General features: G+C 42.9%; 1 protein-coding gene across 7 annotated transcripts in view; it reads right to left on the reverse strand.

Moving 5' to 3' along the window:
* kif13a (kinesin family member 13A) overlaps nucleotides 1–14096 on the reverse strand; it is a 305123-nt gene that overhangs the window by 20271 nt on the left and 270756 nt on the right. For all 7 annotated transcript variants that reach the window (XR_007936595.1, XM_051935728.1, XM_028817275.2 and 4 more), the window contains 2 exons: nucleotides 6949–7057; nucleotides 3251–3390 (listed from right to left, as the gene is read on the reverse strand). Coding sequence is in view for 6 of the 7 variants with exons in the window: in XM_051935728.1 (XP_051791688.1) it covers nucleotides 3251–3390; nucleotides 6949–7057 (249 nt within the window). In the remaining variant the exon portion in view is untranslated. The remainder of the gene's footprint in view (nucleotides 1–3250; nucleotides 3391–6948; nucleotides 7058–14096) is intronic.

A 14096-nucleotide genomic window follows, 5' to 3' on the forward strand; every position in this document is an offset into this window, starting at 1 on the left:
TGTGTTTAGCTTTCTTTAAGCTTTAAATTGTATTCATAATTTTTTTTTTATTTTCTCATATCCAAAGTATAGGGAAAGTATTGTAATCATCCAAAAATTCGACCTCAAGATTTTGGTGAATCTCAACGTTTTAGACCTCCCTGAGTCAGATTTACTTTCTCGTAGGGAATGTATTGTAATCGTCCAAAAGTTTGATTTCGAGATTTTGATGAATCTCAACGGTTCAGACCTCCCTGAGTCCGAAAATACCATTTTTGGAATTATGTCTGTGCGTCTGTCTGTGTGTGTATGTAAGCATGATAACTTGAGTACGCGTTCGGTTACGTCAACCAAATTTTGCATACAAGTATTAGGTACAAAAAGTTGACTTCTAGCAACTTTTGAGCTATTTCCACTAACTGGAAGTGGTACTTTTTTATTCATGTAGCTGCAGAGTCCGATTTATTAAACTTTACTGTTATAATAATTGTTCAATATATTATTAATGTGATTTGATTTGTTGTTGATGGTTCTTTAATGTCCATAATATAAAAATATAATCATTGTCTTGTGGTTTACTCCTCAAAATCCATCCCCATATCTGAGTATACGAGAAAGTTGAGGGGAGACCACTCCCAATTTTTTTTTTTTTGCCATATATTCAGTCCTTTGCTAATTCTATAGTTATCTCAGTATAAAACTACTGACTAAAGTCGTATTGTTGTCAGTTAAGGTCTTTGATTAAATTAATATGCAGCGAGGGTGCAGTCAGGGGGTTTGTCATGTGGTGGGTGCGTAACGCGCAGTAATTAGTGCATACTCACAACCTCCTCCTCTTCCTCCAGCATAAGATAAGAAGAATCTATTTGGGATGAGATGGTAAATCGGCATATGAAATGGGTTTGCAATTTAGAAGTGTCTTGGGCTCTGGGTGAGTTTTCTTATCTCTCCATTATAATAAAAAAATCTTGGGATGAGACGTGACTTTTTGAGAGATTTTTTGGAATGAAGTCCCGTGAGACAGAGACTTTTCACATGCAATTCTTTCAAGTCACGCCATACTTACAACCATTTTCAAACAAGACCACGGTCATCTAACCTCTCAGTTGTGTGAATGCCTTTGTCAGACACACTTGCTGAGCTCTCAGCATTTATGAATTTTATCAGAACAATAATTTTATACGTTCTAGACACGTCAACGACTAAGCAAAGAAGAAAGAGCAGGGACAAACATTCAAAAAAGTTGGATAATTTATTAGAGATAAAGAAGCTAAATTCACTCACAGGCAGTTATACGTTGCGTTGTCACGATGTAAGTGCAAACAGGGAATCAAAATTCAATGCGATCTTGAAGAAAAGTTAATTCCAAATATTGTTTTTACTGAAGTTTAAAAGTACTAGGGGGCTCTGCCCCCTGCTCGCTTTGCTCGCCCACCCCTATGTTTGGTTTACCGAATATACAATTTAAAGAGATTGTTAATTTCATGGGAATTGTTACATATGCATTATATTCACTTTAACTTTAAAACTTTTTGTAAAGACAGTACTTTATTTCCGGCCCTGGGCGTGGTTACATCTCTTTCTCGCCAGACGTATAATGCTGCTCACGTTGTGAAGGGGCGGGGGGTGGCTGAACGTACGCTAAGAATATGCCGTCGGATCATCTGCTGTCCATTTTTGCTGCTGGCGAGCTGTGTGTTCTGCCTGTCGCATGTCGTTGTTTTAAGAGCTGGGAGCACATGATGCGTGTCTGCCAAAAGCAATCCAACAACTGCTAGGTTAGATGTTTGTGGGCTTGTTTTAAATGATGACTCACTGCCTTGTCTCACGTGACGTTGTAAAAACAATAATTATCCTTTATTTCCGGCCCCGGGCGTGGTTAAATTTCTTTCTTGCAGGACGTATAACGCTGTTCGCGTTGTGGGGGGCTGGCAGCTGCTGCCGCGCTGCCTTTCGATCATTTTAAAGCCGCTGTCCTTTTTGCCACTTTGTGTCTTTGTTGCTTGCGTTGTGATCGCTTCTCTGTGATCATAGATATACACCTGACCGAATTGTGTTTTCTTTGAAATTAAACTTGTTGTTGCTTTATCTGTTGCAGGACCACACATTCTCATAGCGCATGTTCCATTATTGTGTAAATCTACGTTTTGTGCATTGAATGATGTGAATGCGAAAAGACTTTGTTTTCTGCTCTTTGCCTTTTACGCCTGACCTCGCTTTGTCCTGCTATTTTTTCAATTATACCTGGTCCTGATGATTAATTTCCTTTTGTTTGCACTAATGCGATCTTTTAGTCATTGACATTTCATTTATAACGTATTGTACTTCATACGCTTTACATGCACTGAGACCCCTGTATCTGTGTGTGCGGCATGCCTTTATACTACTGATTTGTTTGCTAGCCGTGCTCTGTTGCTTGCTTGTAAGTAGGGTGTGTCTTGCAAGAATCTCATGTTCTATATTCCTGCGAGACGCTCCGTGGCCATTCTCTTTTGTCTCGCGGGTCTTTCATTTGTCTTCCATGATCTTAACGTGAAGATCACATATCATCTCCTAGTCATTCCCTCCCACAGGATTGTTTTTTATAATAGAGAGTAAAGTGAAAATAATGCATATGTAACAATTCCCATGAAAATAACAATCTCTTTAAATTGTATATCCGGTTAACCAAACCCGGGGGTGGACGAGCAAAGCGAGCAGGGGGCAGAGCCCCCTAGTTTATATAAATGTAATAAACATTACCATAAGCCCAACAAGACAATTAATTATTCAGTATGAAAAAGTCTATAGTTTGGCTCCCTCCTCCTGTCTTGGACTATAAAACATCTGCATTATCAGCCATGTCTCACAGCACTGCACTGGAGACTAACCATTCCAAATTTCTTCATTACGGGAAAAGCATCAGAGATCAGAGTTTATGGAGACTGAATAAGGAAGAAATTTGTTAGTCTTACAACAACATTTATTATGACACTAGGGTTACTGTTAGAATCATTTCTAAGGGGGAAAAAACATTCTGCAAAATATGGCTGAGAATGGCAATAGTCGGTCAAACGTTCTTTCACTTTCCTTCTATTTTAGATTGTAATTGGGTAATCTCAATGGTCAAGACTTCAACAATATTAAATTTCTGCATTTTTTTTTTTACCTCCGGAACCACAAACAGGGTTTTCAGATATGCTTCCATAATTCAAAGTCAGGACAAAGCTTAAACAATGCATAAAAAAAGATCTTAAGTAAAGATAATTTATGACAAACTGGTAGCTATTACCTCTTGTCCAAGCAGAGGTCTAGACTCCAAAGGGTTCTTCATTTTGTGCTCTTCCTTAACAGGCATTAATGATTTAAGGAACTTTGGCGGCTGAGGGGACAGTGCCTTGAATGGACTTGTGTTGAAGAAAAGTGATGATTCTGGAAGAGAAGAGAAGCATGTCTTCAAAGAGACTGGCATGTTCCTGACAATCCAAAAACTTGCTTTACGGCTCAATGCAGCAGATGTTTAGTTTAGGATCTTGAGACAAAGAATGCTATGACAAGAAAACCCTAAGTGGCTATCTGTTCTCTTATTGCTTCAACATTGATTAAACCCTTCAGGATCTTTTTCTTTCCTTTCATGAAATACATGAATCTCTTTCCTTGCTCCATTCTCCCTTTTTCTATTATCTTCATGTCCATGTTACAGATGCCACAAACACATATGACTTCACTGTCATCCTACTGACTGAGGTAAATGTAAAACATGCATTATTAATTTCAAGTTTTAGTGTATTGTCACATCCAATGAAATTCTTACTTAGCACATCTAACCAACATGCCAAATGCCACCATTCTTTGGTGCCATGACCACCATGTTATTCCTAGTCAAACTGTGGTTGAGCATGTCTCCAGCTTTAAGTTCCTGGACCATGTTTCTGAGAATCTTTCATGGTTCTTCAACACTTCTATCCTGGTCAAGAAGGCACAGAATCAACTTTAGTTTCTGAGTAGGCTGAGCAGAGTTCAACATCATACTCATTGTGCTGAAGACCATTAGCTGACCAGCAAGGCATTACATCCAGTTTTTGAATGGTGTGGGTGTAAATACATAAAACATGGCATGTTTTGCCAACTTAAAAAGGCAATAGGAGACCTTCTTCTGCTAATGCAATCGAAGCGATTGGCTGCATTCATATTGCAATAAGGGGACCTATTGAGAATAAAGCTGCTTTTGTTAAATGTACAGAGTTAAATTACATTAATATACAAGTCATCTGTAATGCCATGATGTGGCTAACAAATGTCACGTCTCAGTGGTCTGGGTCAGCCTGTGGTTCACATGTTTTGAGGCAAAGTAGTTCTGGCAGATGTGATGCTGCTGTACATGGTGAACGGCTTGTCGTTAAGGTAACTGGCAGAACCCTCAGTTTTTCATGGCCTGTTCTTATTCATTGTAAAAGCAATCATGTCATTACATGTGTCAAGTGACAGTGGCTACCTGCTCACACACCGGCACCTTGCGCCTTTTTCCGGACCCCCTGGAATGCGGTGCTATAAACTGTGAGTGATCTTGGGCTCTCAGGTGTGAAGCACAGCCAGATACTCTTGAGCGCATCAGGAGGGAGGCGGCTCTAACCAGCCAATGAAGTTCTGCAGCATCGAGACTGCATATGTATGAGGTTGATTAGCATGCTCCATATATGGATGTTTCTGGGTGTGTTCATTTGCACATATTTACAAGGTGATTGTAATTTCTTAATGGCAAATTGTGCCGAAATGTGAGTACAACAATTTTATATCTCTGATGTTTTTTTTTTCTTCATGTTGCATGGATTTTTCATGCTCATTATTCATGCAGAGTTTTATTAATGAGGGCTGTGATTGGGAAGCCAGTGTATCACTCACATAAATAAGCACTCTCAAATTGCCCAATCAAAAATTACCAATCAGTCTAAACAGCATAAATTTTGGGTCAAAAATATTATTAAAATATATACATTTATAGGGTCATTATTGTTACATGTACAGTGAATTTTTTCAATGCATATGCCAATCACCTTTAAACATATCGCTACTCTCTGGCAACATGATTATTAATTTATAGGACTACTGAATATAACTACCTCACTTTCAAACTTCTGTCTTCCTTACCTAAAAAATCTCAGAACACATTTACCATAATCTAACAGCAACAAATTAAATACAGTAATCCCTCGCTCTAACAAGGTTCATCTATCGCGCCCCCGCTATATGGCGGAAAAATTCGGTAAGTACTACTACCTGTAGTGTACTATGCAGCCAATTCATAACAAAGCATACGGTTTTCAGCAGTCACTACAGTAGACAAAGAGTTTCGCATTACAGTACCCAGATGATTTCTTACAAGGCCCGTTATTGGCTGAAAGAGGAGACTCAACCAATCAGAGCAGGATTTTCATTCTCTTGGGCTCTGATTGGCTGCTGCTAACGTGGTGTAATCTTGCAAGAACAGCGAGCTTGGGAACCCGACGCATCTCAGTTCTTTGCGTATCGCGTACCTTGCTTGTGAGCAAAATTTTTGTAAACTTTTCATTTTGTTTTAAGCCCTGCAATGGCTCCCAAGCATCCTGCATCTTCTAAATCCTCAAATGAGTGTCTGCTTAGAATTCCAAGAGCAAAACTTAAAAGAAGTGGTGAGGCGGCCTTCTGCTGTTATGCACCTAAAATCTGGAATAGCCTGCCAATAAGGAATTCTCCAGGCTAATACAGTGGAGCTCTTTAAAAAAACTGCTGAAAACATATTACTTTAACATGGCCTTCTCATAGCTTCATTTTAATTTAATCCTGATACTCTGTATATTCAATTCATTATAATACCTATTCATGGTGGCTCTAAAATCCGTACTAACCCCTACTATCCCTTCTGTTTCTTTTCCCGGTTTTCTGTGGTGGTGACCTGAGCCATCACCACCTAATCAAAGCATCATGATGTTCCTACATTGATGGATTAAAAGCCAGAAGTCTACATGACCATCATCATCAAGTCCTTTCAGTGGCAACCCTAAATACAAAGAGGACTATTTCATTTATGTTAGGTAGAATGCCCAGAGGTGGCTGGGCGGTCTCATGGTCTGTTTTTTTTTCTCCAGCCGTCTGGAGTTTTTTTTTGTTTTTTCTGTCCCCCCTGGCCATCGGACCTTACTCTTATTCTATGTTAATTAATGTTGTCTTATTTTAATTCTTACTTTGTCTTTTATTTTTCTTTTCTTCATCATGTAAAGCACATTGAGCTACATTATATATATATATATATATATATATATATATATATATATATATATATATATATATATAATAAAAATGTTGTTGTTGTAAGAAGGGAAGGAAAGTGTTACGCGGACGTCCCTTGCCATTACGGTTTGAATGAATCGATAGCACGCTACATTATTATTACTGTATTATATTATTATTATGTTATTCAAATCCTTAGCCTGACATCCACATATCATATATGTTTACAAAGTGTGTTTTAATAAGTTTACATGTGTTTAAAGCGTGTGGGAGGGGTATTTTCAGGCTTAAACTATAAAAAAATGTTTATTTATATGGTCTTTCTATATTGCGGATTTTCACCTATCGCTGATGGGTCTGGAACGTAACTTCCGTGATAGGCGGGGGATCACTGTACCAAACATTGTATGGCTCTCTGTGTTATATTTACATGTACAGTAGTGAAATTCTCACTTGCATGTGCTAATCAATATGCAACACGATACCCCTCTCCATTTATATGTTTATAGGGTCAATGTTGTCAAGTGTTCAGCTATAGTTCAAACGAAAATATATTTCTCATTACAATTAGACCAATCATTTTGTAGTGAGCCCTATAGCACCTGGGCTAACTGCAATGCAATGTGGCCTGAAAGTTTATACAATAAGCTGTTTTTCTAAACTGTAACAATAAACTAAAAATGACAACTGCTTATGCCCAACGATCAGATGCTCATTTTTTACCAGTGCTCTCTTTACTCCTTCGTGGTGACTCCCTTGGTAGTGTTCCATACAAGGACAGGTCCTGATAATTCGTGCAGTCTGATATATCCAAATGGCTCTCCGAGCGACCCTACAACAAAAAAACAAACAAACAAATAAATAAAAACATGAGTGCACATCATTCTGTAGTGAAATATGAATGTTAATCATCTCATAGAAAATCAAAGTTGTCATGATAGGGGGAGAAGCTCAACGATACGTGGAAAGCATCAGAGTAGAGTCGCTGCTCCTTCGACATTTAGATTTGAGGCACTCTGACTTAGTTAAAGATACTTTAGTGAACGCAGCATGCTGCCTGTAGACTCTGGTTAACACAATAGCTGAAAAGAGACGTATGTAGACTTCTCTTCATGTGCATGTGGAATGTCTTTGCTTCATGTGCATGCTCTGCTTACTCCCTTACTTCAGAATCTCGTTATCAGAAAATTAACCTGGACCTGACTTTAAATCTTTGCGCATGCACCAGGGGTCCCTAAGTCCGGTCCTGGAGGGCCACAGTGGCTGCAGGTTTTCATTCTGACCCTTTTCTCAATTAGTAACCTGTTTTTGCTGCTAATTAACTTCTTTTGAATTAATTTTCATTGACTTGTTCTTGAAGACTCAGACCACCTTAATTGTTTTTTTCCTTAATCAGCAGCCAAACAATAATGAGATACAAAATGAACCGAAACATGACTAGCAAAACATGACCGACATTGTCAATCATACAATATCTGATAATAAAGAAAGATGAATGTCTCAGGAATGTTGATCTGCTCAGGTCCCCGAAAACATTTTACCAAAGGTCTTAGAAAAGAGAAAATCAACAATACCGAAAATGTCTGCTATTGCACAATGGGAGCAGCAAAAAGCCATGGAATTAGAGAACGGGTTTAATGAACAAGAAGAAATGGCACCTAATTAAGAAACTGGTTAGAGTGAAATTGGTTGGAGTTTGAGACCTTGACTTAGTTGGTCTTCTGTTCGCTCACTCACTTCACCTTTAATTTCTGTTTTAAGGAAAGAAATGAAGCAATTCAGAGGAATGGTGAAGAAATTTAGGGGAACAAATCTTAAAAAAAAAAAAAAAAAAACCAAGTCAATCAAAATGAAAGGAAAAGGAGTTACCGTATTTACGCGCGTACCACACGCACATTTTTTCCCCGAAAATTAGCATTAGAAAATCAGGTGCGCGTCATATACGAGGAAATTTTATTCTGTAATGTTTACTTCTTCTTCTTGGGCTCTCTCGCACTCTCTCGCGCTCTCCCTCGCACTCTCTCTCTCTCCCGCTCGCTCGCTCGCTCACTCAGTCGCACTCTATCTTGCGAGAGCGCAAAGGAAGAAAGAAAAACTTTCATCATGCAACAAAAACAGAAGGGCATTTTGCGGAAAACGTGCCCTAAACGCTTCCTATACAATCACAACGCACGTCGTACACGGGACAAAATGGTTTTCGCGATTTTCTTTGTAAAAATTAGGGTGTGCGTCTTACACGAGGGCGCGTGGTACACGAGTAAAAATGGTAATTAGCAACAAAAAATGGTCACCAATTTAGAAACCTGCAGGCACTGCGGCCCTCCAGGACTGGAATAGGGGACCCCTGACATACACTTTCAACAAGAGACTGGTCGCACAATGTGTAGAAGATAAAACTAATGGAACTAATAAATTTGGTCTGGTTTCTGTTTCTATAAAACAGATGTATAAATATGTAGTTTCATGTGGAATCCAGTCCTGGCTTTGACTGAAAGCTGAAAATAGAGAAAAACCAACAGTTAACCAAAACATAAAGGCAACTTGAAAATTACGAGATAACCAAAATGGTTTGAAACTGATTCAATGCAAAAGCTTCTTCCTCTGAACATCTGTGCGTTTTGTAGGAGATTGTCACCTGAGATGAGACATGTGTCCATCCCTGTGAGGTGGAAAGTAAGAGACAAAGCACACAATGGAAACACTTGTTTTCTCCAGTAAAGAAGCAGTTCAAACGACAGCCCTCCACTAAGAAAATCATTATGGCCTTCTGCTGGGACATGAAGGGTCTTATTCTGGTGCATTTTCAGGAATACGGATAAGCAATGACCAGTGCAACATACTGTGTTATGCCTAGAGAAAAACTCCATCCATCCATCCATTGTCTCCCGCTTATCCGAGGTCGGGTCGCGGGGGCAGCAGCTTGAGCAGAGATGCCCAGACTTCCCTCTCCCCGGCCACTTCTTCTAGCTCTTCCGGGAGAATCCCAAGGCGTTCCCAGGCCAGTCGAGAGACATAGTCCCTCCAGCGTGTCCTGGGTCTTCCCCGGGGCCTCCTCCCGGTTGGACGTGCCCGGAACACCTCACCAGGGAGGCGTCCAGGAGGCATCCTGATCAGATGCCCGAGCCACCTCATCTGACTCCTCTCGATGCGGAGGAGCAGCGGCTCTACTCTGAGCCCCTCCCGGATGACTGAGCTTCTCACCCTATCTTTAAGGGAAAGCCCAGACACCCTGCGGAGGAAACTCATTTCAGCCGCTTGTATTCGCGATCTCGTTCTTTCGGTCACTACCCATAGCTCATGACCATAGGTGAGGGTAGGAACATAGATCGACTGGTAAATTGAGAGCTTCGCCTTGCGGCTCAGCTCCTTTTTCACCACGACAGACCGATGCAATGCCCGCATTACTGCGGATGCCGCACCGATCCGCCTGTCGATCTCACGCTCCATTCTTCCCTCACTCGTGAACAAGACCCCGAGATACTTGAACTCCTCCACTTGGGGCAGGATCTCGCTACCAACCCTGAGAGGGCACTCCACCCTTTTCCGGCTGAGGACCATGGTCTCGGATTTGGAGGTGCTGATTCTCATCCCAGCCGCTTCACACTCGGCTGCGAACCGATCCAGAGAGAGCTGAAGATCACGGCCTGATGAAGCAAACAGGACAACATCATCTGCAAAAAGCAGTGACCCAATCCTGAGCCCACCAAACCGGACCCCCTCAACACCCTGGCTGCGCCTAGAAATTCTGTCCATAAAAGTTATGAACAGAATCGGTGACAAAGGGCAGCCCTGGCGGAGTCCAACTCTCACTGGAAACGGGTTCGACTTACTGCCGGCAATGCGGACCAAGCTCTGGCACCGATCGTACAGGGACTGAACAGCCCTTATCAGGGGGGCCGGTACCCCCATACTCTCGGAGTACCCCCCACAGGATTCCCCGAGGGACACGGTCGAATGCCTTTTCTAAGTCCACAAAACACATGTAGACTGGTTGGGCAAACTCCCATGCACCCTCCAGGACCCTGCTAAGGGTATAGAGCTGGTCCACTGTTCCGCGACCAGGACGAAAACCACACTGTTCCTCCTGAATCCGAGGCTCGACTATCCGACGGACCCTCCTCTCCAGGACCCCTGAATAGACTTTTCCAGGGAGGCTGAGGAGTGTGATCCCTCTGTAGTTGGAACACACCTTCCGATCCCCCTTCTTAAAGAGGGGGACCACCACCCCGGTCTGCCAATCCAGAGGCACTGTCCCTGATGTCCATGCGATGTTGCAGAGGCGTGTCAGCCAAGACAGTCCTACAACATCCAGAGCCTTGAGGAACTCCGGGCGTATCTCATCCACCCCCGGGGCCCTGCCACCAAGGAGTTTTTTGACCACCTAGGTGACCTCAGTCCCAGAGATGGGGGAGCCCACCTCTGAGTCCCCAGGCTCTGCTTCCTCATTGGAAGGCATGTTAATGGGATTGAGGAGGTCTTCGAAGTACTCCCCCCACCGACCCACAACGTCCCGAGTCGAGGTCAGCAGCGCACCATCCCCACCATATACAGTGTTGACACTGCACTGCTTCCCCCTTCCTGAGACGCCGGATGGTGGACCAGAATCTCCTCGAAGCCGTCCGAAAGTCATTCTCCATGGCCTCCCCAAACTCCTCCCACGCCCGAGTTTTTGCCTCAGCAACCACCAAAGCCGCATTCCGCTTGGCCTGCCCGGTACCTATCAGCTGCCTCTGGGGTCCCACAGGACAAAAGGGTCCTGTAGGACTCCTTCTTCAGCTTGACAGCATCCTTCACCGCCGGTGTCCACCAGCGGGTTCGGGGATTGCCGCCACGACAGGCACCGACCACCTTACGGCCACAGCTCCGGTCAGCTGCCTCAACAATAGAGGCACGGAACATGGCCCATTCGGACTCAATGTCCCCCACCTCCCTCGGGATGTGGTCGAAGTTCTGCCGGAGGTGGGAGTTGAAGCTACTTCTGACAGGGGGCTCTGCCAGACATTCCCAGCAGACCCTCACAACACGTTTGGGCCTACCACGCCTGACCGGCATCCTCCCCCACCATCGAAGCCAACTCACCACCAGGTGGTGATCAGTTGACAGCTCCGCCCCTCTCATCACCCGAGTGTCCAAGACATGTGGCCGCAAGTCCGACGACACGACCACAAAGTCGATCATCGAACTGAGGCCTAGGGTGTCCTGGTGCCAAGTGCACATATGAACACCCCTATGCTTGAACATGGTGTTCGTTATGGACAATCCGTGACGAGCACAGAAGTCCAATAACAAAACACCGCTCGGGTTCAGATCAGGGGGGCCATTCCTCCCAATCACGCCCTTCCAGGTCTCATTGTCATTGCCCACGTGAGCATTGAAGTCTCCCAGCAGAACGAGGGAGTCCCCAGAAGGTATGCCCTCTAGCACCCCCTCCAGGGACTCCAAAAAGGGTGGGTACTCCGAACTGCTGTTCGGTGCATACGCACAAACAACAGTTAGGACCCGTCCCCCCACCCGAAGGCGAAGGGAGGCTACCCTCTCGTCCACCGGGGTAAACCCCAATGTACAGGCTCCAAGTTGGGGGGCAATAAGTATACCCACACCTGCTCGGCGCCTCTCACCGGGGGCAACTCCAGAGTGGTAGAGAGTCCAGCCCCTCTCAAGGAGATTGGTTCCAGAGTCCAAGCTGTGCGTCGAGGTGAGTCCGACTATATCTAGCCGGAACCTCTCAACTTCGCGCACTAGCTCAGGCTCCTTCCCCTTCAGAGAGGTGACATTCCACGTCCCAAGAGCCAGTTTCTGTAGCCGAGGATCGGACCGCCAAGGTCCCCGCCTTCGGCCACCACCCAACTCACACTGCACCCGACCTCCTCGGCCCCTCCCATAGGTGGTGAGCCCATGGGAAGGGGGACCCACGTTGCCTCTTCGGGCTGTGCCCGGCCGAGCCCCATGGGTGCAGGCCCGGCCACCAGGCGCTCGCCATCGAGCCCCATCTCCAGGCCTGGCTCCAGAGTGGGGCCCCGGTGACCCGCGTCCGGGCAAGGGAAAACGCTGTCCAAAATTGTTTTTCGTCATAGGAGGTTTGTTTAACCGGTCTTTGTCTCATCCCTCACCTAGGACCAGTTTGCCTTGGGTGGCCCTACCAGGGGCATAAAGCCCCGGACAACAGAGCTCCTAGGATCATTGGGACACGCAAACCCCTCCACCACGATAAGGTGACGGTTAAAGGAGGGGTAGAGAAAAACTGAAACCTGCAATTCTCAGCAAAAGAAGAGGAATGTTGTCAAAAAAAAAAAAACACTCTTGCTGCTCCATGACAAGGCAGGTCTCCATGCAGCGGCTGCAACGTTGGAGGCAGTGCAACAGCTGAGGTTTGAACGTTTTCCACATCCCCCTTACAGCACAGATCTAGCACTATATGACGATCACCTTGTCATTTTACTGAAAGAGGCACAATGTGGTCGCAGGTTCACCTCTGGTGATGAGTTTAAGGAAGCGGTGCAGACCTGGATTCAGGAGCAGCTGAAAAGCTTCTTGTCCCAAGGAGTGAAGAAGTTAGTAGAACTTTGGCAAGCCAAAATTAACATTTAGAGTTACAGTATCTCAAAAAGAATTTCAGATATCTTAAAATGTAATTTACATTTTAAGTAATCTGAAACTTGCTTTGAGATATCTTAAGATAATTTCCTTTACATTTTAAGATATCTGCAATACATTTTGAGATATCTCAAATGCATTTCAAGATATCTCAAATACATTTTCAAATATCTTAAAATAACTGGGTGTGCGTTTCATTGACCTTTCATGCATTTTAAGATATCTTAAATGCATTTCATGATATCGCAAAATCATTTCCTGTAAAATTGCCTAGAATTTCAATGGGACTTCTTGTTTATTATAAGACTAGCAAAATACCCGCGCTTCGCAGCGGAGAAGTAGTATGTTAAAGAGGTTATGTAAACATATATATACATATAGCAAAATACCCGCGCTTCGCAGCGGAGAAGTAGTGTGTTAAAGAGGTTATGAAAAAGTAAAGGAAACATTTTAAAAAAAACGTAACATGATTGTCAATGTAATTGTGTTGTCATTGTTATGAGTGTTGCTGTCATATATATATACATATACACATATACACACACATATACACACATATACAGATATATTATATATACATATACACATATATTTTTTATATATATATATATATATATATTATATATATATATATATATATATATATATATATACACACATACATACATACATATACACACATAGATGCACTTACAATAACATAGAAATCAATATAAACAACATTAACATCATTATCATATGAGAATATGAAGTAATATATAAGAAGCACATTTCATATAAATATAAATTATTAAACAGTAAAATCTTCTTCTATAATTTGCTACCGTGGCTTTTCGTTGGTCTGTCCAGGATTTTAAATCACCTGTAGCTTGCAAACCGTTTCACCTATTGACTTGAAATGTGGTACACATATAATACGTCACGTCTGCTATCCGCTTTATGGGTGATGATTGTATTACTCTTTTTATGTTTATTTGATTTTAGAATCAACTCCTATCTGCGCACACCAGGGCGGCCGTGGGCAGATGCGTATGGTGTATTCACTCCATGTTATCGTGCATTGCGCTGTCACTGGTATTTTGATAAAAGAATTTGAACAATAGATAAGAAGCGTATAAATTATTAAACAGTAAAACATTAACATTTAAGAAGTAAAGTTACATTGAGTACTACTGCAGTGCCTTCGGGTCTACCTCATTTTTTCTTTGCCCATTACATGCTTAAATGTATACATTTTTTGGTGTACCTACCCGAGAACACGCGACATATAACCGACC

Source organism: Erpetoichthys calabaricus, chromosome 13 (assembly GCF_900747795.2).
Source record: "Erpetoichthys calabaricus chromosome 13, fErpCal1.3, whole genome shotgun sequence".
NCBI classification, from domain to species: domain Eukaryota; kingdom Metazoa; phylum Chordata; class Cladistia; order Polypteriformes; family Polypteridae; genus Erpetoichthys; species Erpetoichthys calabaricus.